Source organism: Heteronotia binoei, chromosome 1, assembly GCF_032191835.1.
Source record: "Heteronotia binoei isolate CCM8104 ecotype False Entrance Well chromosome 1, APGP_CSIRO_Hbin_v1, whole genome shotgun sequence".
Classification (NCBI taxonomy): domain Eukaryota; kingdom Metazoa; phylum Chordata; class Lepidosauria; order Squamata; family Gekkonidae; genus Heteronotia; species Heteronotia binoei.
In genome coordinates, this window is record NC_083223.1 from 252,761,320 (window position 1) to 252,787,658 (window position 26,339).

Consider the following 26,339-nt stretch of genomic DNA (forward strand, 5'->3'; position numbering starts at 1 on the left):
AGTGCAGCTAGGCGGTTTAATTCTCCCCTTTTAAGCATTCCATCCCAAAGCCAAAGGAACAACAGCACCTAGCTCTTCCTTGTTTGGCTCCCAGAACACTAAAGACTTCTAGTCCCAGGAAGAAGGGGGAATAAGATTTCAACCCATCCAAGTCCCTGACATTCTGAGGCCAACAACGGAACACTGGGGCACAGGAGAATTTGTAAGCTGATTTGGAGACCTTATGGACAATAAGTGGAATATATACGTATACAAATAAAAGCCACTCATTAAGTAAAAGCAAAGAGAGGGAGTTAGTGTCCCACTTTCATAAAAAATACCCCAATCATTTTTGTTTTGGAGCCTACCCACCTGCATGGGTGCTGAAAGTTTGCCTGCGTCGTCCACCTGCAAGCCTGTGATAATGGTCACCATCCCAGTGGTGTCATCTTCACTGCCCCCTTGTGACGCTGTCAGCTGTTTGCAGCTGTCCAGTATTTTATAGAGGTTCCTGAATTGGCATGGAAGAAGAAAGGGAAAACAAAGTTTGAAGGGATGGGTCAAACACCACCACCATTTCTCTTGGTAAACAAATCATTGCCCGTCTGTAGCAAGGCACAAACATAGATCTGAAGCAGGGAGCACCCCCCCCCAAGTCTATCTAGTGCAATGGCCACTTCCTAACAGTAGCCAAACATTAGGGTTTGTAGAATCTTTCTGGCTCAAGTGCCGTGTTCTACTAGAACACGGCACTTGAGCCCGAAAGATTCTACAAACCCTAATGATGTTACCAGCCGTGAAAACCTGAAATCTTTGATAGTAGCCGAACAGCCAGGCAGATGTTTCCAGAAACCCCACCAGCACACTATGAAGGCAGTGACTCTCCCCACTGACAGTCCCCTAGCAAATGGCATTCAGAGATATAGTACCTTTGAACATGGAAGCTTCATTTAGCCATCATAACTAACAGGTTTATCCACAAGAATGTGGTCTGAATTTGGCTTTCCAAAGTGCAGAAATCCATAAAACATGGTATGCACCACAGAGCTCAGCATCTTTTCAGCCTCAGCTCTCTGGTGTCTCCCCACCTCTTTAATAGATAGATAGATAAATTTATTGTCATTGTTCTCAACAAAAGAGAGCAACGAAATGAGGTGCTCTTCCACAAACATACCAACACATCAAACACACATATTCATAAACTATTTAAATACATCTAAAACCATTTAAACCATTAAAACCATTTAAATCCATCTAAAACAGATAATCATTCATAAAACCATTAAAACCATATAAACCATTTAAATACATCTAAAACAAATAATCATTCATAACCCTGCATTTAACCTAACCACAGCACTTGGATAGAAACTGTCCTTAAATCTGTTTGTCTTAGCCTTCAACACTCTATATCGTCTACCTGACGGTAAGATCTCAAATAGCAAATGGCCCAGATGTGAAGGGTCCCTTAGGATCATTTGTATCTTCCTTTTACATCCCATATTATACAGATCCACCAATGAGGGGAGAGAACATCCACAAATCTTTTGTGCTCTTCTCGTCACTCTTTGGAGCACCCTTCTCTCTGCTTCCGTGCAGCTCCCAAACCACACGCAGAGGCAATAAGATAAAATGCTCTCAATGGAACTACGATAAAAGGCAACCAGCAGACTCCCTGACAGTTGTAGTGATCTTAAGAGTCTTAAGTAGTATAGTCGTTGCTGGGCCTTTTTCTCTAGAGCTAAAGTATTTGCTCCCCATGTTAGATCCTGTTTCATGGTAATTCCCAGAAACTTCCATTCTGTCACCTGTTCTACCATAACACCATCAATAAACAACGGCTGGATGTCCAAACTACTCTTCCTGTAATCCACTATAATTTCCTTCGTCTTATTTATATTAAAAATAAGATTATTTGCTTTACACCAAAGGGACAGCTGTTGAACTTCCCTCCTATACGCAGACTCATCATTCTCAGAGATGAGCCCTACCAACGTTGTATCATCTGCATATTTAATGATTTTGTTACTCAGACTGCTAGAAACACAATCAGACGTGTAAATAGTGAAAAGAAGTGTAATTGTCAAAGTGTAATTGTCAAATGCTTGCAACCATAAAAAGGGTTTGCTACAGCATCACAGTAATGCGAGTGGAATTTCAGAATCCAGAGGAGAGAACAAAGTTTCATGAGGAGTTTGAGAACCCTACACTACTCATCATCCCACCCAATAGCTCCCCCCCAAAAGCATGAAATTTACTTAGTCTGCATAATTTCCCTTAATAAGATGTTGAGCAGCAACCTTACCAGGCATCCAAATCCTGCCTCTTCAGCTTATGTCTCTCGAAGCTCCTCCCCACTTCTTTCTGGCAGCGAATGTACCTGGAGACAGAAAGTCAGAATCATTGATCTTGTGGGCAGCAGGCATCTTGGAGAAGCTTGGAGAAACGTCGACTGCGGGGTGACATGATAGAGGTTTACAAGATAATGCATGGGATGGAGAAAGTAGAGAAAGAAGTACTTTTCTCCCTTTCTCACAATACAAGAACTCGTGGGCATTCGATGAAATTGCTGAGCAGCCAGGTTAAAACAGATAAAAGGAAGTACTTCTTCACCCAAAGGGTGATTAACATGTGGAATTCACTGCCACAGGAGGTGGTGGCGGCCACAAGTATAGCCACCTTCAAGAAGGGTTTAGATAAAAATATGGAGCAGAGGTCCATCAGTGGCTATTAGCAACAGTGTGTGTGTATATATAAAAATTTTTTGCCACTGTGTGACACAGAGTGTTGGACTGGCTGGGCCATTGGCCTGATCCAACATGGCTTCTCTTATGTTCTTATCTAACCCCCTCAGCAGTGCTTGCTTGAATTTGCAAGAGCCAGGAGATTCTTTGTACGTGGCTTGCCCAAATAAATCTGATGGGGAATTTTACCACCTTTCAGATATTAGAAGTGGAAGAGACAAAAGCTTGTTTCCAGAGCTTGTTTTGGAACGTGTGAACAACACTGAGCTTTGACAACAGTGTTTGTGTCAAGCTGGTTTGCTACAGCAGCCAAGAGAACAAGCTACCGCCAATTCAAACCACCTCTTGACCCGCTAAGGGTCTCATCAGGCCTCAGTTATTCTCTCCATCCCTCAACAATATGGGACTAATATGAACCTACTCTAACAAGGCTGTTGGTAAAGATTAGCGTCACAACAATACCAGATTGAACCTAAACGCTATGAGAGATGTTAATTTCTGGAATTCATTCCCCATATTCTTATCCGGCTCTTTTCCCCAAAAAAGCCCTGCAAGAATTGTAAAGAGCATCACACACACAAATGTTAACTTTTTGCACCTCGCTCTAGAACAGCATGGGCAACTTCTAAAACTCCAGAGTTCCTGGGGGCCTCATTCATGCAAGTCAATTATGAGGTCTGGAGCACCCCATCCCAGAGGTCTACACACCTGCAAAAATCTCAGTGAGGTATGGTGTCCTTTCACAAGGGGTCAATTACAAGTGTGAAGATACCATGTGTGCTTCTAGGAGGAATAATGTGTATGTGCATGGGTGGGGGGGGGGGAGGATTTATAGCCAGAGTCCCAAGTGATGTTTGCTACACAAGTAAATCAGACTGCAAAGTATCACTTGAAGAGAGTCCTTTCCAACATGGTGCTCTACCACTAATTTTCGACCAATTTAAAAAAAAAAAGGTTTGTCATTTTGCAAGGAATACCATCTAAAGTGAAGGAAGACCAACACACCTGTTTCCCTTTTTGAATTCTGCCTCCAGGTATCGGATACTGTCGCGAGCTCCTGCATTCTCTTTCTTCAGGAAGTCCAAGCCATCAATTACTAATTAGGAAACAAATGCAAGCTCCTTACCATTTGCTGTGCCACCCCAGGAACTACAGCCCCTTTCTAAATGCAACAACTCAAAAGATACACTGTGAGTAAAAGACATCCAATACCTAATTACAACAACCTTTCATAAACCTTAATAAAGATTCAAACATTTTATGAAAACCGTATGTGTAATTTTATATTATGAATTAGCGAAAGAACACGCCAATATAATACAATAATTCATAATATTTGTAACAGAGGGAAAATCATGAACATGCAATACTTTAAGTGGTCTTACAATTGCAAAAATATTAATGTCTAGAGTCCATAATATATCAAAGAAGTCCATTGTGGTTTCTGGATATAATCCATACACACGTTTCAAGGTTCCTTTTTCAAGAAGATATATAATCACATCCAATGGTATGTTTTGTAACGCGTTATCTTTGGGCATGTTTAGCCAAAAGCCCTTCGGTTACATTAAAGCAAAGAGACCTGCGGAAGTGTAAGCTTGGTGCCCACTCACTCCCCTCCAGGCAGTGTGGGAGCATCTGCCCAGCACTGCACTGCTGGTCTCCAGTCTGCCCATATGGGTTTTTTGCTGCACCCAGCCCCCTCCCCCAGCCTATGGGGCCTTGCAGTGAGGTTGCACCAACTGGAGCTTATCAGCTACTGTCCTTTTTCCAACATTTGTATCTCTGGCACCTGGCATTACATTTTATGGTGCACATGGCCTGGCATGACAAATGATTATGTCAAATCCTGCCAGATCCATAACAAATGAGTCTGACATCTCTGGTCTAGCACTGCTCTTTGTCTGTCATCCACCCCTCCGACATGGGAATAATTCACATTACAAGGCTGTTGTAAAGTTACAGTAAGATAACACTATATAAATGTTAAGGCATCATGCTTCTGAAATACCTGTCCGTGGGATGATGACGATAAACCTTCCACTGGTGGCCAGTTGCCTGATGGTGCTGAGGTGCTGGCAGAGCGCTTGGGTGTCGGGGACTAGGTAGGGGGACATGACACACTGCGCTTTGGGCTGCTGGAGACTCCCTTCTAACTGCGACACCTCCAGCTGCAAATGTGAAAGGAGCACATGACTTTAGGGAGCAATTCCCCAGCAACTACCCTTCAAAAACCCACGAGTGACCTCAAATGCAGGAGGTCACTTGGAAAGGACGGAACCAGCTGCATGCAGAGGGATGTGTTTTGTAGGAAACTAATCAGACTCATGACTGTCTACCCAATTAGCATCAGCTCCCCAGAAATTCAGGCAAAGGTCTCTCCATGGGAGATGCCAAAGACTGAAATTGACCCTTTTCACATAAAAACAGGTGCTCTACCCCTGAATGACAGTCCCTTTTCCTTGGAAAGAACCATGAGGCTCTTGTCTGAGCCAGCATGGGTCCCAAACCAAGACCCTGGCACAAACAGCACCATGTTCTGACTAACAATGACAGATTCTCTCTTTTGAGACAAGAGGATGTGCCTACAAGAATGGCCTCTATCCAGCCAAGTGCTTTTCAGTACCTAGTCATATTGAATACATGCACCACTTCCCCACATCTCCCTGTAAAGATTTAATACTGCTATCCATTCTGCGAATTACACTCCCGCCCTCCCCCCTTCATACCTGCAGCCGAAGCTGAGCCATGTCTCTCATGAGCCTGTTCCGCCGTGCCTCCTCAGCAGCCTAGCAGGAAAAGGAAAGCCCAAGTCAACCAATAAACAATATTAGGATGCAGATCAGAGCAAATATGAAAGGGTAATACAAGCTTTGAACCAGCCAGCATTCAGGAAGGATCACATGAAAAGAGGAAAAAAAAGGTATTGGTCATAACATTGTCACAGGCTCCAGCTGACTCTAATTCCTAATCGCTAAAGTGGGTAGAGTACAACTCCTTATGCTGTAGATACAGCACTACACAGCCTCCTGGAAATGTCCAAATTCTCAGATGCTGTTCTCCTTTCAGCAAAAGTGCCAGGATCAGAACTGTTTGGTGAGGTAGCCGCTCTCAAGTTGGTAAACCTTCTCTCAATTACAACAGCTGGTTCTAGTGGTGGATTATATTGAGCTGGGCAGTCTTTATTTATTTATTTGATTTATATCCTGCCTTCCCCCACTGAAGCAGGCTCAGAGAATCAAAGAATCAGGCAGTCCAAGCTCACGTTCCTCTAGGTAACGACTGAAGGGCTCTGTGTCCAAGCACTTGAGAATCCTTGGGAAATGCTGACCAACTGCCCAGGTATGAAAACCAGACTCATCTCCTACAGCCTGACAATCAAGAGGGTTGGTATCCAAAGATGATGCTTCGTAAGGTATATTGTCTTTGCTGGAGTTTTCAAGATGAAGACATCCATTTCCTCTTTGAAGCTCTTTAAGTGTGCTACTTTTTACATGTTACTTTTTGCCTGGATAGGTAATACTGTTGAAATTTTCAAGGAGGAGTCATTTGTATTAAATAGAGTCTTTGCAAGATCAATTCTTGGGAACAGAGGCATAATTTTAGTGTTAGCAAAGACTCTAACTGGGAAAATCCCTCTGGATCTCAGAAAAGCTTTCTGATGTAATAATAAAGAGGGCCGCCTGGGGCTGTTAAAATTTAGTAAAATCCTCTGTGATTGATTGTTGCTAGATGTTAAATCTATTGAAGTCTTGATCTTTGGAAAAAGCGTCCTCAAATGAAAAACTACTTGTTTCTTGAAGCCCAAGTCAATTTGACTTAAACTCGCCCCTAATTTCCATGAGGCTTAAACAATACACGGCAGTGACTGTGTTAATAAAAGTTGTCTCAAATGTGTTTTCTTTCATTCAATTGAATTACTTTATTACTGTGCACATTTATCGTGCTAAATCTCATAATCAGTTAAGATGCCTTTAATTCAGTGGCAGCAGAAATACTAATAGGCCACTTCTTCTAGACATGGGGAGAAAGCAACCAGCTCAGAAGACTGAAGTCATACTCCCATGCTCTTTCCCATGACCATTCTACCAGACACTTCCTTATCAGGCTTAGAGCAGTGGCTCCCAACCATTTTGGCCCCAGGGACCAGTTTCATGGAAGACAATTTTTCCATGGACCAGTGGGGGTGGTGGTGCTGGGGGTTTTGCCACCCAAGGCTGCCTCCACCCATGCTCTGTCCCTGCCCCCATTAGGGTCTTTAAATGAGGGGTAGGCAAAGGTTGCTGCCACGCTACCCCTTCTGCCCACCCAGGACCTGGGTAAATGAAAAGAGGTAGTGCTTCAGAGTGTGGCTGCGCTGCCTCTTTCATCCACCTGGGTCCTGGGCGGGCAAAAGGGGTGAGGCAGCACCTCTGCCCTGCTCCGCAGCGTGGTTGCTAACAGGCCACAGACTGGTACTGGGGACCCCTGCTTTAGAGTGATGATGGATGAGGAGGAGGAGGAGGAGGAGAAGGAGAAGGAGAAGACTGCAGATTTATACCCCGTCCTTCTCTCTGAATCAAAGAGGCTTACAATCTCCTATATCTTCTCCCCCCACAACAGACACCCTGTGAGGTGGGTGGGGCTGAGATGGCTCTCACAACAGCTGCCCTTTCAAGAACTCCTCCTACAGGAGCTATGGCTAACCTAAGGCCATTCCAGCAGCTGTAAGTGGAGAAGTGGGGAATCAACCCCAGTTTGCCCAGATAAGAGTCCGCAAACTTAACCACTACACCAAACTGGCTCTCTTCACAAGGGCTAGAAAACTTGCATTTTAGAAGAAAGAATTGACATATTTCAGGGTGCAGAATTTTGTGAACATGCTACATTCTATGATGCAATCCCTGGTTATCAAGTCTCTGGGGTGGGGCAGTCTATCTGGTCCAGAGATAAAAGGGTGATGGCTCTGCCTCAGATCTGTTCCCCCCATAAGCTCACCATGCGGAACTGGGCCTGGGCCTGCTGCAGCAAATTGTCCTGCTCGGACTGAGCGATACTGATGAAGATCCCGACTTCAGAGTTGAACTGCAGGATGCTGCCTTGCAAGTGGGTGATGAAGTGGCCAAAGCTCCGGATGCAGCAGATGCGAACCACTGACTGAGGAGGGAAAAGGACAGGTGTCTGTAAGACGGGGAGACCAGCAGGAGAGCAAAGCCTCTCCTATTCAACATGTGAAGACAAGAACCACTCTGCTCGATCAGCTCTCCAGCATCATTCCTCCCCTTGCCCCTCCCCCAACAGCAACTAGCCTGATGCTTCTGGGAAGCTCCAAAGTCAGGCACACAGGCAACAGCACTCTTCCCACTGATACCAGTGTGCAGGGTCAAGAGCCTGGGAATGCTACTGGAGCCCTCCCTGACAATGGAGGCACAGATAGCAGCCACTGCTAAATCCGCCTTCTTCCATCTTAGAAGGGCGAGGCAGTTGGCCCCCTTCCCAGAACGTAGCGACCTAGCAACAGTGATCCATGCAACGGTCACCTCGAGATTAGACTACTGTAATGCCCTCTACATGGGGCTGCCCCTGTGCCGAACTCGGAAGTTGCAGCTAGTGCAGAATGTGGCGGCCAGGCTGCTACTGGGACTACCTCGGTGGGAACACGTGCGGCCTGGGCTGAAGGAACTGCACTGGCTTCCAATTATATTCCGAGTTCGCTACAAGGTGCTGGTTATCATCTTTAAAGCCCTATATGGCCGAGGACCTGCCTACTTTAGGGACTACCTCTCTCCACATGTTCCCCAGAGAGCACTAAGATCTAGCTCCCAAAGTCTTTTAAGGATCCCTGGACCAAAGGAGGCCAAACTGAAAGCAACGAGGGAGCAGGCCTTCTCTATAATGGCCCCACACTGGTGGAATCAACTACTGGAGGAAGTGCGAGCCCTGCGGGACTTTAATCAGTTCCACAGGGCTTGCAAAACCACCCTCTTTCTGCAAGCTTATAAGGAACCCTGAAAGCGACACCTAGCCATCGGAATATACCTATTGAATGCAGCACCTTAACTTATTGTAGTTTTAAATTTTATGTAACTGTTTTCTAAATGTATTTATTAACTGTATTTTACAATTGTTTTATACAATAATCATGGTATATACCATGTCCTGTTAGCCGCCCTGAGCCTGCTTTGGCCGGGAGGGCGGGATATAAATAAAATTTATTATTATTATTATTGTCCACAGCAATTTGTGTGGAGAGGTTCCACTGGGGCTAGCCACTAGATAAACCTGCCTCCTTCATGAGTCTTAGTCCCTCTTTTCAAGCCATCTAAGCTAGTGGCCAGCTGTTAACATGTGCTCTCTCTGTTTTGTTCACACACATTCGCCTCTCCACTAAGATGCCTTTGCCTCCGCCATCAATTACCTACAATATGTAGGCGATGACACTGGTCCAACTCATAGGGTTATTGCTGAGACGTGGCTCTGAGCACCAGAAAAAGTGTGGTAGTGAAATATCCAGAATTACTGTGGCTAATATCTCAAGCCAGTACTATTTCATCTTAGCCTACCCATATTTAAGTAGCTGAACAAAGGCTCTAGACTCTCTCTCATTCCTCATCCTCCAAAAATAACCTATCAAAAGCCAGGCTCTCACCTCCTCCACTTCTGAAAGCACAGGTCTGTCCTGCTCAAAATTAAACCTCTTGTGCGCGTTCTTCAGTGCGGGAAGGTTACGGAGGGCCACGTCTTCCGGAAGGAGCAAGCAGGAGCTCAGGTCTGGAAGCTCACACCCTGGCAACATGTTCTTCACCTCATTGCAGAAGACCAGCCCTGGGGGAGGGGGGGAATACAACCTCTCAGTATTTACCATAGCAGCAGAAAAGGACAGACTTATCACAGCCCTCAAGTCTGCAACTGAAAACTGGCTGTCCACTCACTTTCTAATGCAAAAAAGAGCATATAAACGTGCTAAAGGATTGAGTGACAACTTCCATGCCCAGCACTGTGAGAGTCAGTGTGAAATAGTGGCTGGTGTGTCAGACCAGGACATAGGAGACCCAGATTTAAATCACCACTCATGTCATGGAAGCTTGCTAGGTGACCTTGGGCACTCTCTCTCAGTCTAACCTACCTCACAGGGTCACTGTGAGGAAAAAATGGAGAAGAGGAGAACAATCAGCTGCTTTGGGTCTCCACCTGAGGAGAAAGCCAGGGTACAAATGAACTAATAAAATGAAAATCACAAACAAGGATGACTTTCTGTTTTTACTGACATTCAGGATGCACAAAACTCCAGCTGCAGACACCTGGTAAGTGACAGGCCAAAGATAAGTCCTTTTCAACCTTTATGAAGTTCTCAGGTCAGGCTTACTCACTGGCCTGAGCTGCTGGTTCCAAAGAGAGAGCAGCCATAAAATATGCAACACGTCAAAGAAGAGGAAAGGACAGGAAGGAAGGCCCTTTAATTTAATGGAGCAAAGTCGAAACAGGTCTTTACTTAGAGAAGTCTTTGAAGTAGTGTCATATGCTTTTGGGCAGTTCCATTTTATCCACCCCTTCTCCTCCTGTCAGACACAAATCAATCAATCAATCACTCTCTTTCTCACACACACACAGACACACAAAATCTTAGTCAAAAGGCCAAGAAGCATCAGACACAAAACAGGCTTGAGGAGCCAAGAAGAGAGGCTGTTGGGACAGGGACATTCTAACTTCCCCAGGTGGCAGTTGCATCCATTATGCTCCATACACTGCCCAACCCACCAACTGAGCATTACCGCACAGCAGAGGCCCAACACTGAGAATTCCCATGATCCAAGGGAACAAGCCATAAAGGGAGCTTGGACTCTCAAAAGCTACTGGACTCATGATGCTACTGGATTCAAATCCAGCTCTCCTCCTGCAGAGCAACACAACTACTCTCTAAAACTAAACCTCTATCTGGATCGAAAACTTCCAAGCCATTAAGCGTGGGTAACTCTGGATGGCTGTTAAGATTTTTTTTGGAAGGGTGCAGCTGCTGCCAGAAGCAGGCACTGCAGGACTTGCTACCATTCTCCGCCCCCCCCCCCCCAAGTTATTAACAATCAGAGAAGAACTACATTGTATCTCGGCATCCTTTACCTCCTGACTAGGATAAAATGACTTGGAGATCTCCATTTCTAACTTGCGTCTGACGAAGGGAGCTTTGACTCTCAAAAACTACTACTCTGAAATGCTTGCGGGTCTCTACAGTGCCAGTGGTCTCAAATCTAACAGAAGAACTAAGTGCAAATAAGAAAGCCCCGTCCCAAACTCAGGATGGTGATATCTGAACAGCACAGCAAAGGTTAAGGAAGGGTTAGCGATAATTCAACGCGTTTGCAACATTACCTGAGTCTTGCAAGTCTCTAGCAGAAGGAAGTAGGTTCAGAAGGACAGACAGTCTGTTCCACAGACTCTGAGAGCTCTACAGGAAATAATTAAACACACACACACACAAATTAAAAAATGGAAATCAAGTTGAAAAATACAGCAGAAGGACCCTGGACCAAGGAGACCCAGATGCACATTTTATTTCTTATGAAGATTCTGCAAGTTATTATTCTCAACCTAGCTCACAAGCAGCAGCAATAGGAAAGGGGCTTCAGGCATGCATGGCCTATTCACACCTAAAGTGAAGCATAGTGAACTCAACCACAAGTTTCATTTGAAGGGCCAGAAGGCCATGTAACCAGGGAATGCTGAAGATTCCTCTACTCATACAGTCCATGCCCTCCATACATTTACGATAACCAACCATGTGCTCAACTCAAAGAAGGGCTGTGAAGAAGGATGTCAGGTAGGCAGAGGGTTCTGCATTCTTCCCACCATGCACTTTTATAACTTGAAGTCTCACCCCAGCCACAAGACATAGCCGGACCAGACCCCTGTTTGAGGCACAGGCCCAGCTTCAGTGCATGTTATTTGGGCTTCATTTATGCCTCCTTGAGCTCCCTAGCAAGACAGGTGGAATAAGAACATTTTTTTAATTAAAAAAATCAAAATTGCAAGTTAGGGGGAACAAGATTTCTAAAACCTGCAGCTTTTTAACAAGCCAAGTTTCTAATGGTCCTCATTTTACTGGAGGAACATTTAGGGGAAAGTATGTGGGTAGCTGCCTGCATGTTAAGGGGGGAAACTCTGTGCTCTAGATGAATCCAGACATACACATTGCTGGCAGGCACAATATGGCTCATCTGCAAACTGCAATACCCACACTTACTGCCCCAACCACTGCATGTCACCACTGCAGTATGAACTCCAATTCTAGGCAGGTTCAAAACACCAGGCCCTGAACTTACAAAAGTAAAAAGGTAAAGGTAGGTGCAAGCACCAGTTGTTTCCGACTCTGGGGTGACATCGCATCATGATGTTTTCACAGCAGACTTTTTGCGGAGTGGTTTGCCATTGCCTTCCCCAGTCATCCACACTTTCCCTCCAGCAAGCTGGGTACTCATTTTACTGACCTCGGAAGGATGGAAGGCTGAGTCAACCTTGAGCCAGGTACCTGAACCCAGCTTCCGCCAGGATCAAATTCAGGTCATGAGCAGAGCTTCAACTGAAGTATTGCAGCTTTACCACTCTGCGCCACGGCGCTTCAGTTACAAAAGTAAAAATGAGCAAATTTTACCACCAAACCAGGATCTTGATGTGTAGTAAACTCAGTTTGGATTATTTTGACAGAGTCTGAGCTCATGGAACTCTCCCTCCTCTTCTCCTAACTGGCATACACATTTACCTGTGCACACATAATGATAAGATCCGTGTTTGTTCTCAGCCAGTCCAGGAAGACCTTGACAGTCGGCAGCAGCCCCTCCTTGGTTATGATCTCCAGCTTCTCCTGGAGAGAACGCTCGTTCCTGCACGATTTGTTACTTGCAACACTTTCTTCGGACTCTGAAGCATCATCTGGAGACACAAGCAAAGAGAGCATTAAAATACAAAACGCGGGGGGGGGGGGGGGAATGCATCTTTCCCCCTGCCCAGCAATTTTATATGGCCCCCAAAAACCCCAACCAAATTTTAATCAAGGTGAGGCAAAATTGTTTTTGCCCACAGTTGCTTATAAGGGAGAGAATCGTGGTTATCAAAGGAAGGGAGAAAAGGATCTCTTGGCTTTCACTGCAACGCTTCAATCATCAGCTACTTTTGAGTTCAGAGAAACTGACCACCTTGAATGGCTATGCAGAAATGCAGTTTCCAGCCCCCAGTCCATAGCAGTGCCCCCCAATGTGGCATCCTTTTCAGAAAGTGGATAAGGCAATTTTAAGGCAGGGTTTGCTATTGGCTGCCTTCTTTCTAATGAAAGCGGGGTTTTTTTTAAATGAACAGGAAAAATGGTAGGCACCTGAATTTTCCCTTACTCATTGTGTGGTTTCATTCCTCCTTTGGGATTTTCTTTTTCCACAGCAGGTGAGAGGAGAGAGGTAGTCTGTCTGGCCCTGCCTCCCCAGGCAGCCATTTTGGGATGGTAGTACCACCCTCTCTCAAAATCCCAAATGCTGTCAGGCTCAGAAAGTAGGGGCTTTTGGCCTAAAGCTGCAATGAAGAACTGGCTGGATACAGTTCCTGAAAGCACAATCTTTTATTTATTTGGATGCAACACAAGGTGACAGTTTTATATCTGCAGTGCTTCTTGGCAGTTATCAAGTTAAATTTTATTCTACCTTTCTTCCAGTAAGCTTAAGGAAACACACACACGCATCCTCAGGGCCACCTGGTGGACATAGGGTAGGCTGGCCAGTCACTGCCTCTTAACCCAAAGTCCTTCATTCAAAGTCATTCACTGTGCCTTCAAGGCACAGTGGGGATTTAAACTCTGGTCTTCCTGGGGCTAGAGCCTACTCCAAAATGGCTCGCAGGAGTGACCTAGAGCAGGGGTGGCCAACGGTAGCCCTCCACATGTTTTTTTGCCTACAACTCCCATCAGCCCCAGTCAGCATGGCCAATGGCTGGGGCTGATGGGAGTTGTAGGCAAAAAAACATGTGGAGAGCTACCGTTGGCCACCCCTGACCTAGAGAACAGGGGAGTCCCTAAACACAAATATATCAGAGCTAAGCTTGCTGGCAGGTTGCATAATGCCCAAAAGCATCCCCAGAAGAGGGTGGTCTAGTCCATTCTTGAAAATATCCACAGAAGGAAATGTTCCTTCCTCCCTTGTCATCTACAAACATACTACCCCACAGTTTAGAAATATGTCTTCTTACCCTATTTGCATCTTGGCCATCAATGGCATCTGAGGGGATGAGGTTAACTAAGTAAGTTTTCCCCCCTTTCAGATGTTTCCCCCCTTTCCCCCCTCCACATGTTTTTTTGCCTACAACTCCCATCAGCCCCAGTCAGCATGGCCAATGGCTGGGGCTGATGGGAGTTGTAGGCAAAAAAACATGTGGAGAGCTACCGTTGGCCACCCCTGACCTAGAGAACAGGGGAGTCCCTAAACACAAATATATCAGAGCTAAGCTTGCTGGCAGGTTGCATAATGCCCAAAAGCATCCCCAGAAGAGGGTGGTCTAGTCCATTCTTGAAAATATCCACAGAAGGAAATGTTCCTTCCTCCCTTGTCATCTACAAACATACTACCCCACAGTTTAGAAATATGTCTTCTTACCCTATTTGCATCTTGGCCATCAATGGCATCTGAGGGGATGAGGTTAACTAAGTAAGTTTTCCCCCCTTTCAGATGTGCCATACCAGAGGGCTAGTGACTTTTAAAGACGTTTAGACACAGCAGGAATCTGAAGAATGCAGAGTGTTATGTGGGTGGATGGGGAGATCTGGGAAGCTCATCCTACTGCAGAGCACAGCATGGAATGAGGGAGGGGGGACTAACTGAGCAGGAAAGTGTGCAATTCATTCACATATCAACAGAGCAAGGAGGTGGTATAACCCACAGTAAGGATACCTTCCTCCACTTATGGGAGTATGCAAGTCCATCTCTAATGTCTAGATTGACTGACAATAGCCATCTCAAGTCTCAGACCAAGATCTTTCCCCGTCTCACTAAACCAAGGTCTGTAGTGGTTAGGAGAGCTCTCAGTAGCTTTTCCCAGAATACCAGAAAGGAGGTCTCACAAAAGCCAAGCCAAAGAGTGTGGCTGGTTCCTGAGCTTTGGAAATGGCGGCACTAATAATAAATATTTCAAAAAAGACATCTGAACTGCCAGATTCACATTTCAAAGTAAAAAACCCCCCTTCAATTCCTGACCTTAGCACACTCCACTCTCACACATTTAACAACTCACCAGAATCTCGCTCTAGAGTCTCAGTTCCCCTGCATTTTTAAAAACTACTATCAGCTCCCTGTTATTCTAAGCCCCATCCACCACAAAATTCGGCAAGCCTGAATTTTCATTAGTTTTGGCTGCTGAATGGGAAGGATGCCATTCAAAAACCTACTTAATCAGTCATATCTGCTTTTATTAGGCACGTGTATGTAATATACAAAGCCACCAGTTTTTCCAGTGAAGGTCTGGCTTCTTTCTCCATAAAGAACATAAGAGCCCTGCTGGATCAAACTAATAGTCCATCTGGTTCAGCATTCTGCCTCACAGATGGCCAACCAGTTCCTCTGGACAGCCAACAACAGGGCATAGAGGCTGATGTTGCCTCCTCCCTCTGGGATTCAGAGGATTATCATCTGAATGCGGAGGTCCCCCTCAGACACCAGGGCTAGTAGCCACTGCCAGATTTATCCTCCATGAATCTAATTCCCCTTTAAAGCGGTTTATTCCTGTGGCCATCATTGTATCACCTGGCAGCAAATTCCACATTTTAAGCAGCTTCTTGATTGAAGTTTACCCAAAACCAATATCCTTTACAAGTGAAAGTGTAAGCCAACATCTATCAACCTTAAATTTGGAGCCTGTGTGGTGTAGTGGTTCAAGTGTCACACTAGGATCTGGGAGACCCAAGTTCACATCCCCACTATGCCATGGAAGCTTGCTGGGTAACCTAGGGCCAATCACACACTCAAAGTCTAAACTTGCTTCACAGAGCTGGGAGGATAACATGGAATAATACTGTAGGAAGAAGACGACTGCAGATTTATACTCCATCCTTCTATCCGAATCACTCAGAGCGGTTTACAATCTCCTATATCTTCTCCCCCCACAACAGACACTCTGTGAGGTGGGTGAGGCTGAGTGAGCTCTCGCAGCAGGTGCCCTTTCAAGGACAACTCCTGTGATAGCTATGGCTAACCCAAGGCCATTCCAGCAGCTGCAAGTGGAGGAATGGGGAATCTAACCTGGTTCTCTCAGATAAGAGTCTGCACACTTAACCACTACACCAAACTGGCTCTCCGCACAGGAGAAGGTGGGGTATAAAAACAATCATTTACTCCATTTATACCTAGTTTTTCTCCCCAACAAGGACCTAAAGTGACTCACAAATTTTTCCACTTTTCCATTCTATGAAGTAAATGAATACATCAGCAGTTCACAGGCAGTTGCATAATGTACTGTGAATAGCCATATCTTTAATGACAAAATCTCAGGGACACAACCACTGTAAATGGACTTACCGCAAATAAACTATCAAATATTGAGTGTTTGTGTGAGTGTGTCCACATATACCCCCAACTTTGTCATCGGTTTGTCAAGAGGACCACTTCCAAGAGGAAAAGTAGGAAGTGGCAGAAAGTAAGGAGGGGGAAAGCAAGGAGGAAGCCACATTTAACCCCACTTTCTTCCTCTCTCTCTCTGTGCAACTGTGGGAACCAAAATTGGGCAGATCCAGAACAAAGGCCACTAACTGCATGCGCCTTGTAAACACTGCGTCTGTGGTGGTAAGAAATCTCATTCTGTTACCTTGCTCCGCCATGCCAGGCTTCTCCATGTCCCCGTTGACACAAGGCCTGCTGTCCGCTGCTTCCTTCTGTGCGGGTGGTTCACAGTTGGGCTTGAGGAGGACGTTGCTGAATGTGGGGGCCAGTCGGAAGCAACGCTTGGTCTGGAAGAGCTGCGTGGACATGGCTTGGAGGTTGCTGGCTATGCTGGCTTCACTGGTGCCCAGAGAGCCTGGCCCATTGGCCACCGGCTCCGAGGGCTCAGTCTTGGTGATGCCAGGGCTTTTGGAGTCCACCAGCCTCCCTTCACTTTCCACAGAGCCTAAGGTCTCCCGGTCTCCGTTCCTCATGCTCCTTGCTTGGCTTCCCCCTTCTGCATCCGGCTCGTCCTCTATATCCTCCAAGTCCGAGCGGGACTCCTGGCTGTTCATGTCAGAGTCAGTCTCCATATCGAAAGCTGCCTCGGCTTCCTCGTCGCTCTTCTCGGAGCCTGTCTCAGAGCCATCGCTGCCCTTGGTGGAATCGGGGCTGGAATCGGAGTCAAAGCCCTCGCTCAGGTCACTCTCGTCCACCTTCTGGGCATGCCGGCGGCGGCGAAGGCAAGAGAGGCGAGAGTACTTCTTGCCCCTTTTGCTCTCACTCTTCCTCTGCTCCTCGCTGGGTTGGTGGTTGGCCAGGTCTGCCTCAGCTTCCCTCTCGACGGAGTTGCATGACTCTCTGGTCTCTGGCTCCTCTGTGGAGAGTACCCAAAAAGACAACTTTTGAAACTTGGATGACCATCCTCAAAAACAGTCCTTCTAAGCCAGTCTGAGGAAGATACCTGGGCCAAATTCAAGCTTAACACTAAGAGCAGACATTAAGCAGGGGATACCCAAGTGCACTGGATTGGAAGAGAGGCAGTCGGCATGAAACATCATTAGAACAGTAGGTGCAGCAGCCTCCCTGCCCCACCCTTTCATCAATTCTGGGGATTCAAGTCACTGCTCGGTAATGGTGCCAATCGAGGCCACTATCCTCAGTGTCCCCTATTACTTTCCTCCAGGAGCCACAGGAGCCAATGCTTGTTAAAGACAGCATGGCAAACCAATGACATTTTGTCCTGTGATTATGCGGGGGGTGGGGGGGCAAGTAAGTGAAGCTAATGTAGAATGCATAACTTCCCTGTTACAGGAAGGAGGATTTTAAAGGAAGAAACAATGTCAATGCAGCAAATAGGACAGGCATGGGGGGAGGAAGACGAGAGTGATGAATGAGTTTCACATCTTCACAACAAACCCTTTGAAACAGAAAATGTTCAAAGTGGATCATGCAGACCTAAGCTGTACTCCAAGTCCGGGAAACTCTCTCACCTGTAATTATTATTTATCGTATCCTCTTCTCCAAGCAGGTAGCCAACTTTAGCCTCACAACAACCCTGTGAAGTAGGCCAGAGCTGCTATAGTGCAGTGATAATAAGACTGCAACCAAGAAGCAAGCCCCATTGACATCGGTGGAATATGCTTCTGAGTAAACATGTTTGGGACTGAGTTGTAAGTAGGCTGACAATCCACGAATTCCATGGGCAGCTTCATGCAAGCCACTGTTCTTCACAGCACACTCCTCTTCTAATAAGAATTAAATGCTGATCTACTTTGCAGGGATGTGGGGAGCATCACTAAAAATATGCATGTGTGAAAAGCTTTGAATATTAATTTTTTTTTTTTAAACTGTTTAGTATTAGTATTATCAGGCATTCTAGCCAGAAAGAGCAACCTGTAGTGGGGAAATCGGAACCTGAGTGGGGCTTTGAACCCGGGGCTTAACACCCCACCCAGCATGTACACCATGGTGGAAATTATTTTTACAGCACATAAAGCCTGAGCTACTTTTAATGTAGAAGATAGAAGATATTTGATTTATATCCTGCCCTCCACTCCGAAGTCTCAGAGTGGCTCACAATCTCCTTTACCTTCCTCCCCCACAACAGTCACCCTGTGAGGTGGGTGGGGCTGGAGAGGGCTCTCACAGCAGCTGCCCTTTCAAGGACAACCTCTGCCAGAGCTATGGCTGACCCAAGGCCATTCCAGCAGGTGCAAGTGGAGGAGTGGGGAATCAAACCCGGTTCTCCCAGATAAGGGTCCGCACACTTAACCACTACACCAAACCGGCTCTTAATGGAACTTAATGAAAGGCGCAAGCTTTTTAGACCTCAGGGCTCCTAGGGTTCTTAATTTTAGAAAAGTGGCCGGTATTTGACCACTTTGCAAATGGTTGTGTATTTAAGATGCTGTTATTATTGCTGGAGTTAGCAATGGCACCTCTACTCCTCAAGCATGTATACAGATTATATTCACATCCCATCTGTCCACTAAACGGCTCAGGATAGTGGAGCGCACAGTTCTTTACCACCATGTTATCCTCACCACTATTCTGTGAGACAGGCAAGATCCTTTCTTTCACCCTAAACCAAGGCAACCCCAAAGATTGAAGGGATGAGAGGATCTGAATCAAAATCTACTCTAAACCTTAAATCAGTGGCAGCGAAATGACGGCAAGGGGTGGGGTGGGGAGTGCTTGCTATTCATTGCCTCTCCACATCAGTAAAATACTTTTAAAATACAGCATTCTATGCAAAGAACATGCAAGTCTGCTTAACTGATATGAGTCGCAAAATCCAGCTTTATTTGGCAGGTAATCCGGGTTGGTTTGGCACAGTCATTTGTTTGTTTTGATACACACAGCAGAGAAAGCTTGAAAAGCACAAATGTAACAAGCTTGCTCCACTGACAGGATGCTGGCAACAACTTTTCTTCTCTTACAATCTGTTTTAAGGGGTGGGTAGGAGAGGTTTTAGGTTCCTGTAAAGCCTGGATACTTGAGCCTCTAAGCTATTGCCAAGAAGGTTAAGAAGTTATGAGCCATGACTTAATTAAAAAGAAGCTGACTGCTACGCTAAGTAATCTTGTGCTGGGCTGTTATAATCCCCTTCTGTTAGATCAATAGCGTTTGACGACTTAAAGGAGCTTAGCACCACCTTCCGTGTTACACAAAACCCAACAGAGAGATGTTTGAAAACTACACTGACCAAGGGAACCCACCAGTCTTGCAGTTGTGGGACCCAATGTGACTTTCAGAGCAACAAGAAGTGGCTAAGGCTATTCTGTATAGAACGAAGTAATCCTGCTACATTTTTCCACACTGCAAAAGCTTTTATCCATAACTATGAAGCTTGGTAAAGGTAGTCCCTTGTGCAAGCACCAGTTGTTTCAGATTGGGGTGACATTGCATCACAATGTTTTTGCGACAGACTTTTTACGGGGTGGTTTGCCATTGCCTTCCCCAGTCATCTACATTTCCCCCCCAGCCAGCTGGGTACTCATTTTACCGACCTCGGAAGGATGGAAGGCTGAGTCAACCTGGAGCCAGCTACCTGAACCCAGCTTCTGCTGGGACTGAACTCAGGTCGGGAGCAGAGCTTAAGACTGCAGTACTGAAGAAGAAGAATTGCAGATTTATACCCCGCCCTTCTATCTGAATCAGAGACTCAGAGCGGCTTACAATCTCCTATATCTTCTCCCCCCACAACAGACACCCTGTGAGGTGGGTGGGGCTGAGAGGGCTCTCTCAGCAGCTGCCCTTTCAAGGACAACCTCTGCCAGAGCTATGGCTGACCCAAGACCATTCCAGCAGGTGCAAGTGGAGGAGTGGGGAATCAAACCCAGTTCTCCCAGATAAGAGTCCACTCACTTAACCACTACACCAAACTGGCTCTCGCAGCTTTATCACTCTGCGCCACGGAGCCTGACGTCACTTTAAAAAACAACAACAGGAAGGACACACTTGAACCTTTTCTCCTAACAGTACATGGAACAAGACAAGATAAACCAAAGGATTAGGGTGACGGCTTCTGCCTTTCCCTTAAAGGATTCCCTGATGTCAGAAGAAACATGGAATGAGGTAGAATTTGCCATTTTAGTACTTATTGTTCTCTGTAATTTTAAATTTTATATATTTTAAATTGGTTTTTTACTGTTGATTGTTTTTATGATGTAACCCGCCCTGAGCCTGTTCTACGGGAAGGGCGGGCTAAAAATTGAATAAAATAAAAACAAAATAAATAAATGAACGAAAGTCAGTGAGGCCTGCCAGAAATATGCTGCTCATTGAACCTATCTACATTACAAAATTGTATCTGTTTCATACAACAAACTGTCCTGATTTCCTGCAAAGAATCCTGAAAGCTGCAGGTTGGTGTGCTGTTAAGATTTCTGTTAGGGATCCTTTGGCCCTCCTTGGAAGGACAGGGCCTCTAGGAGTTGGAAGAGAAACTCACTCAAAGATACCCTCCTCCACTGATAACAACCATCCCCGAGTGAAGAGAATGACTTAAACCAGCCTGTGTGTAGTGCAGATGCACCAACGCTCACATGTACATGAAATGACTCCAATAAGAGGTTTATGCAATTACATAAACATATATATTTTAAAACAGAAACAGTATTGACACAAGGAACTCCAGTGCTTGGGAGAGGTACACGATTGCATCAGAAGGGCTGCCCCGCCACGACCTAGTCACAAAGGCTCTTGGCAAATATTGCCTGCTTAATTGCTGTTAGCAGACAACCTGGTGATGAAGGGCTGCTGGCTGAACCCGAAGGGAGAGTTTAAGAATCTTCGTGGGTGATCCCCTGCCCTTACCTGCACCATCGTTCTGGAAGGCTGGAACTGGGTTCTCACCTTCTTCCAGCTCTGCCTGCAAGCGAATGTTGACGTGGTTGATGAGGTGTGAGAAGAGAGCCAGCGTGAAAGCGATAGCTGCGCTATACTGCTTGGAGCCTGCAGAGAGAGAAAGCAGTATGGAAGAAAGGCAACAGCGGAGGAAGCGAGCCACTGAGGCCAATAGCGGGATGAGAAAGCACAAGACTCTGCTCTGCTGCAGCCTCCAACTCCAGTGTGCACATCCACATTCACTAAAAATCCTAATTCCTTATGGTTTGCCACATGTTCTAGATTCAGAAATTATTGTAGCCAACATCCAAAGATTTTAAAAATTCTTTGTGTAAATTTAGGAACCCCTACTTTGCAGTTCCATGAATATCTGTATACAGAAATGTGCCCACCGCCCACCAGTTATTATCATCCTGCTGTTTATAAATAGTTTTTATCCTCGGGAAGAGACAAGCTTCCCTTGGGAACAGCTGTGACAGTGGGAGAAAGCCTGCTTCACATACCAAAGTTGTTCCCAGGTTCAGTTCCCGGCATCTACTATTAAAAAGGCAGCAGGTGTTGGGAAAGACCTCTCTGACACAGCCTTTGAGGATCTGCTGTCATAAGAACTGTCACTGCTGGATCAGATCAGTGGTCCATCTAAGCATCCTGGCTCACCCAGCAGCCAACCAGCTGCCAGTCAGTGGAGACAACAACTGAGTTAGATTGTCTGTCTTCATATAAGGCAGCTTCCTATGAATGCCCACAGACCTGCCAGGAGGATTTCGGACTCTGTCTCAGATTCCTCTCCCTGAAATGCCAATCCCACACCCTCAATTCTGTTGTTTGAGAGGTTTCAGAGGTGCCAACCTCTAAACTGACAACAGAAATAGGCAAGTGCTCAGGCAGCCTGCAAGCAACGCACTGACAGCAGCTGCACTATTCTGGAGTTAACCCTGCCCTTTCCCAGAAGCATGAGTTACAGGGACATGCTGCTTACCTGCCCTCTTGAGGCTGTGAACGCTCATCAGGCAGACAATGACCATACGGAAGATAAGGAGGTCTGGCAGGAAGGAGTAGCCATTCTCACATTCCTCTTCGTCATCGTTGACAGAGCTCAGGTTGGGTGAAGAGGGCAAGTAGAACAGACAGAGGTTGAAATCCTCCAGGACTGACTGGCAGAGAGACGTAAGTTCAGAGTCCACAGAACTAAGTGTTGGGGGACAGAAGGAAAAGAGACAGAAGAATTTCTTTTTAACATTGCAAGCAGTTGTTATGGGAGTCACAGAAGAACTACCTGAAGCACTTTCCCCTCCTAATCAAATGGATGGGCTTGCCTCAACTGGTGGTCATGAAATCCCAGGAATAAGCTATTTTAAAAGAGTCCATATTGATACAGTGTGCCCCTTCTAAGTGAAGGATGCAGGCAAATGGCAAGTTCAATATTTCAACTTGTTCTTTCAAATTGTTAATTGGACTATTTTGCCATAGATTCTAGCGGTACTCTTTTGCATGCTTAACCACTGCCCACCAACTATATGTAACTCTGCTCATAGCACCTCATTTCATTATCTGAAGTGTGCATTTAGCACACAAAAGCTTACATTCTGAATAAAACTTCATTGGTCTTAAAGGTGCTACTGGACTCCTACTTTGTTCTATTCTTTCAGACCAACACGGCTGCCCATCTGGATCTATCACAATGTTTAAACAGGCAGCAGAGTGCTCCCTACAGTACACCCAAAAAGCTGGGGCAGGAGAGAAATTTCAACAGCAGTACACCCACATGGAGATGAGAGGACTCTTTCAGATCCAGGACACCAAGTAAACACAACCAACCAAAATGCAGCACAGTGGTGTAAGGAGTTCTACCCCTATGGGAAGACATCCTAGATTGTTAGGTGCCTTTCAAATGGATAAGTACCAGGTTTCAATTTCTTGTTATGCTGCTAATCCCTGACCTTGATGGACCAATGGCCTGATTCAGTTAAAAGGCAGCTTTGTGTGTTCAAGTTTATAGACAAAGATTCCAAGCTCTTACCTGCTCTTTGGCTGCAGGAGGCTATGCAGGTACATGAAGCTCACCAGTAACCTTTTTATGTCTTTGCACCTATTTGGGGGAGGGGGGCAAAGAAGAACACATCATAAACATCTAGCAGACACAGATGAGGTACAGAAACAAGAGAAGAGGGACAGTTGGTTTTTAAAGGCAGAAGCCAGGGAAGAGGCATCAAATACAGAAGGTTAAGTTCCATATATGGCAACACTAAAAGGCCCCACTGCCCTGACCCAGATAGCCCAAGTTTGTCCTATCTCGTCAGATCTTGGAAGCCAAGCATGATCAGTCTTCATCAGTATTTGGATGGGAGACCATGGATGGATAGGAAGACCAGGGTTGCTATGCAGAGGCTGGCAATTAACTTCTCTCTTTGCAACCCCATGGGTTACCACAAATCAACAGTGTCTTGACAGCAAAGAAACCCAAACCACCCATGAGCTGACCATCTGCTACCTGCTCTTCCCCTGAAATTTCACAAAACATCATAAACTGCAGCTTGGTGGGGGTTTTAAAAGGCTTTTAGCAGCATGTGAGTTCCTTACACTCCTCTCTGTGACCCCATTCTTGCCACAGTGACAAACACAGGGAACGTGCAGAAAGGGGTTCTGTCCTACAGCTCAGATGGAGCCATAAAACAGGAATCTTGTCACCGCCTGACTGCGCTGTCAAGGAAGCCACCATTCCAGCTGGACCACTAGCACAAAAGCGAAGTCCCATGAAGCATCAGCCATGTGAAAATCCTTTTGCTTCAGAGCAGGTGGGCCAAGCTCAGGTGCGCAACCTCACTTCCAAAGCAAAGGAAGAGGTGCAACACATCCTGTGCTAATGTGTTCTACTGAAGGAAAAGATGATATTCCAAAGCAGCAGAACTCCATCAAGTCTCAGGGCCATAGTAGATGAGGGAAACTGTGGCTATAGGGTCAGATGTGGCCCATGGTACAGAACCAAACATAGCCCTTTAAAAAAATAAAATAAAATATTACAATTTACAGTTAAGGTATACTGGAAACGTGAGATGCCAGAATAACCAGCAGGTAAAGGGAATGGCTGGGAAAAGATTATTTTTAACTGAATGTCTTCTTGGAGATGCTTTACAGAAATGGAAAGGGTAGTGCCAGTAATCCAATACCTATCATGCACAGATTTATGCTACAACAAAGCCACAGGGTACTTCTGTGTGCATTTATTACTTTAATGTAAGATCTTGTGGGTAGCATTTCCTAATAAAGGACATACAACAAGCAGTGTTTGGAATACAGAACATTTATGGTCATTAATCAAGACTTCATTCATCCATAATGTTAAGTTCTATGTCTGCACTTATGCACTGTTTCCCAACCCTCGGGGCTCTGAAGGCTAAGGTAGTTTGGCTCTTTAATTAGAAAAGGTGGCAGACTTCTGCGCTAGCTACTCTCCAAGCCTTTTCCTGAACCTGCAGTTCAGCCTCAGGTTTTTCCAAAGCTTTGTATGTGCTGCAATTTTGCAAGAGAATGGGGTGGGACACACAACATGTGGCAAAGTGTAGCTTCCTGAAGAACCCAGCTCTAACATGAAATACAAACAAGGTCCAGAAGTTTGCTGCTTTTTAACAAATCTGAAAGCATGTGAGGCAATTCCCAGTGCAATTCCAAAAGCCAAAGAACTCAAGAAGGTTTCCTGGGGGTTAAGAATAAGCGACCTGTAGCAGTTCTTTGTCATTCGTTAAATCTAGAAAACAGATATAGTATGCAAAATAACAAGAAGTCGCTCCACGAATCATGTAAAATGTCCTTGAATCTGCATTGATTCTGTCCTAGTTGGAGAATTTAGACAGCTTGTACAAAGGGTTTTGGTTTGGTTTTTTGCTCTAAAGATCTCCACCTCACTATCCTTTGTGTTTGTCCACCTGCACTGAAACATGCCAGTCACCGAGCAAGCCCCCTGGACTTACAGCACCTTGAGGACAAGAGAACTTTGAGGCTTCTCTCACAGCACACAGTACAGTTGTTATGTAGCAGCACAAGTTCTCTAGTTTGGAAGGAAGAGGAGAAATAACGGCCTGAACTCCAGCTGTCGCTTATCCTCCCACTGCCACCTTACCCACCCAGCTTACACTCAAAGCTCCACACTCCTAAACTTCATGCAGAAGAACAAACAAGTGAGACTGAAACCTAGTTTGCATACACAGCAGAAAAAAGTGGAGATAAAAAGGCAAGACTGCACAGGTGGTGGTTTCCAAATACTTCCCTGTAATAAAACACACACCCAGAGTGGGGTGGGTTAGCAACTCCCCCTCAGGTGCTAGATTTTTCACATCTGGGATCACTCCAAAATGGCAACATTTCATCAGTCTCAACAACAACAAATGCCACCTCATAGAACCCTGCATGGCTACTCTTGTCTCTAAATGCTGAGAACTTTACACACCACAAGAAACCTGCCACAGTTGTAAGATAAAAGTTTTTAACAGCACTAACCCTAAGGTGCCTCGGCCATACACTCTACTGGCACCCCAGACCAAGCCATTTCTTTGCATGCTTCAGCCAAAACCTTTAAAATGATAGTGAGTCATCACAGTGACCAGCCTGCAGTATCCTCTGCTTTCCTGCTCCTGCTTTAACAAAAGGCCCCAAACACATTCCAAACAGAAGGGGCCCAACCAATTTGTGCATCTTACATAAGTCAGAAAGAAGCAAAGAAAGAAGCAAAGAAAGAAAGCGATTGCAGCAACCACCACCATGCAACAATCATTCAGAAGGGGTTTTAACAACACAATCCACCCTTGGTTCAGACAGAACGACAAGCTGCTATTGTCAGGAAAGCAGAATTACTGAGCAATTACTGAACTGCGTGCCAGGTGAAGAGGCACAGGAAGTGTATGAGCTGAAGGACCTCCTGGGCTCATTCCTATCTGCAAAATGTGAACAATGGCCTTGGTTACGGCAGCCAAGAGAACAGCAAAACATCCTGGCATACCAGAATAAGGTTACTGTCAGGAATGCATTCACCCCATACATCCACTCTTACAGGCAACATCACAGAAGTAAACTTTAGAATGTGTTTCTGCCCTTTGGCAAAATGGGCCAAGATTCAAGTTACTGTAAAACA

The 26,339-nt window shown here is 45.6% G+C and overlaps 1 protein-coding gene across 1 annotated transcript in view; it reads right to left on the reverse strand.

The window, feature by feature from the left end:
* SMG5 (SMG5 nonsense mediated mRNA decay factor) overlaps positions 1-26,339 on the reverse strand; it is a 49,341-nt gene that overhangs the window by 6,682 nt on the left and 16,320 nt on the right. The window contains exons 9-21 of the mRNA XM_060253288.1: positions 23,235-23,303; positions 22,194-22,402; positions 21,185-21,322; positions 16,530-17,240; positions 12,457-12,626; positions 11,070-11,145; positions 9,352-9,527; positions 7,701-7,859; positions 5,453-5,512; positions 4,735-4,894; positions 3,729-3,819; positions 2,285-2,359; positions 352-490 (exon numbers count right to left, since the gene is read on the reverse strand). Coding sequence (XP_060109271.1) covers positions 352-490; positions 2,285-2,359; positions 3,729-3,819; positions 4,735-4,894; positions 5,453-5,512; positions 7,701-7,859; positions 9,352-9,527; positions 11,070-11,145; positions 12,457-12,626; positions 16,530-17,240; positions 21,185-21,322; positions 22,194-22,402; positions 23,235-23,303 — 2,233 coding nt within the window. The remainder of the gene's footprint in view (positions 1-351; positions 491-2,284; positions 2,360-3,728; positions 3,820-4,734; positions 4,895-5,452; positions 5,513-7,700; positions 7,860-9,351; positions 9,528-11,069; positions 11,146-12,456; positions 12,627-16,529; positions 17,241-21,184; positions 21,323-22,193; positions 22,403-23,234; positions 23,304-26,339) is intronic.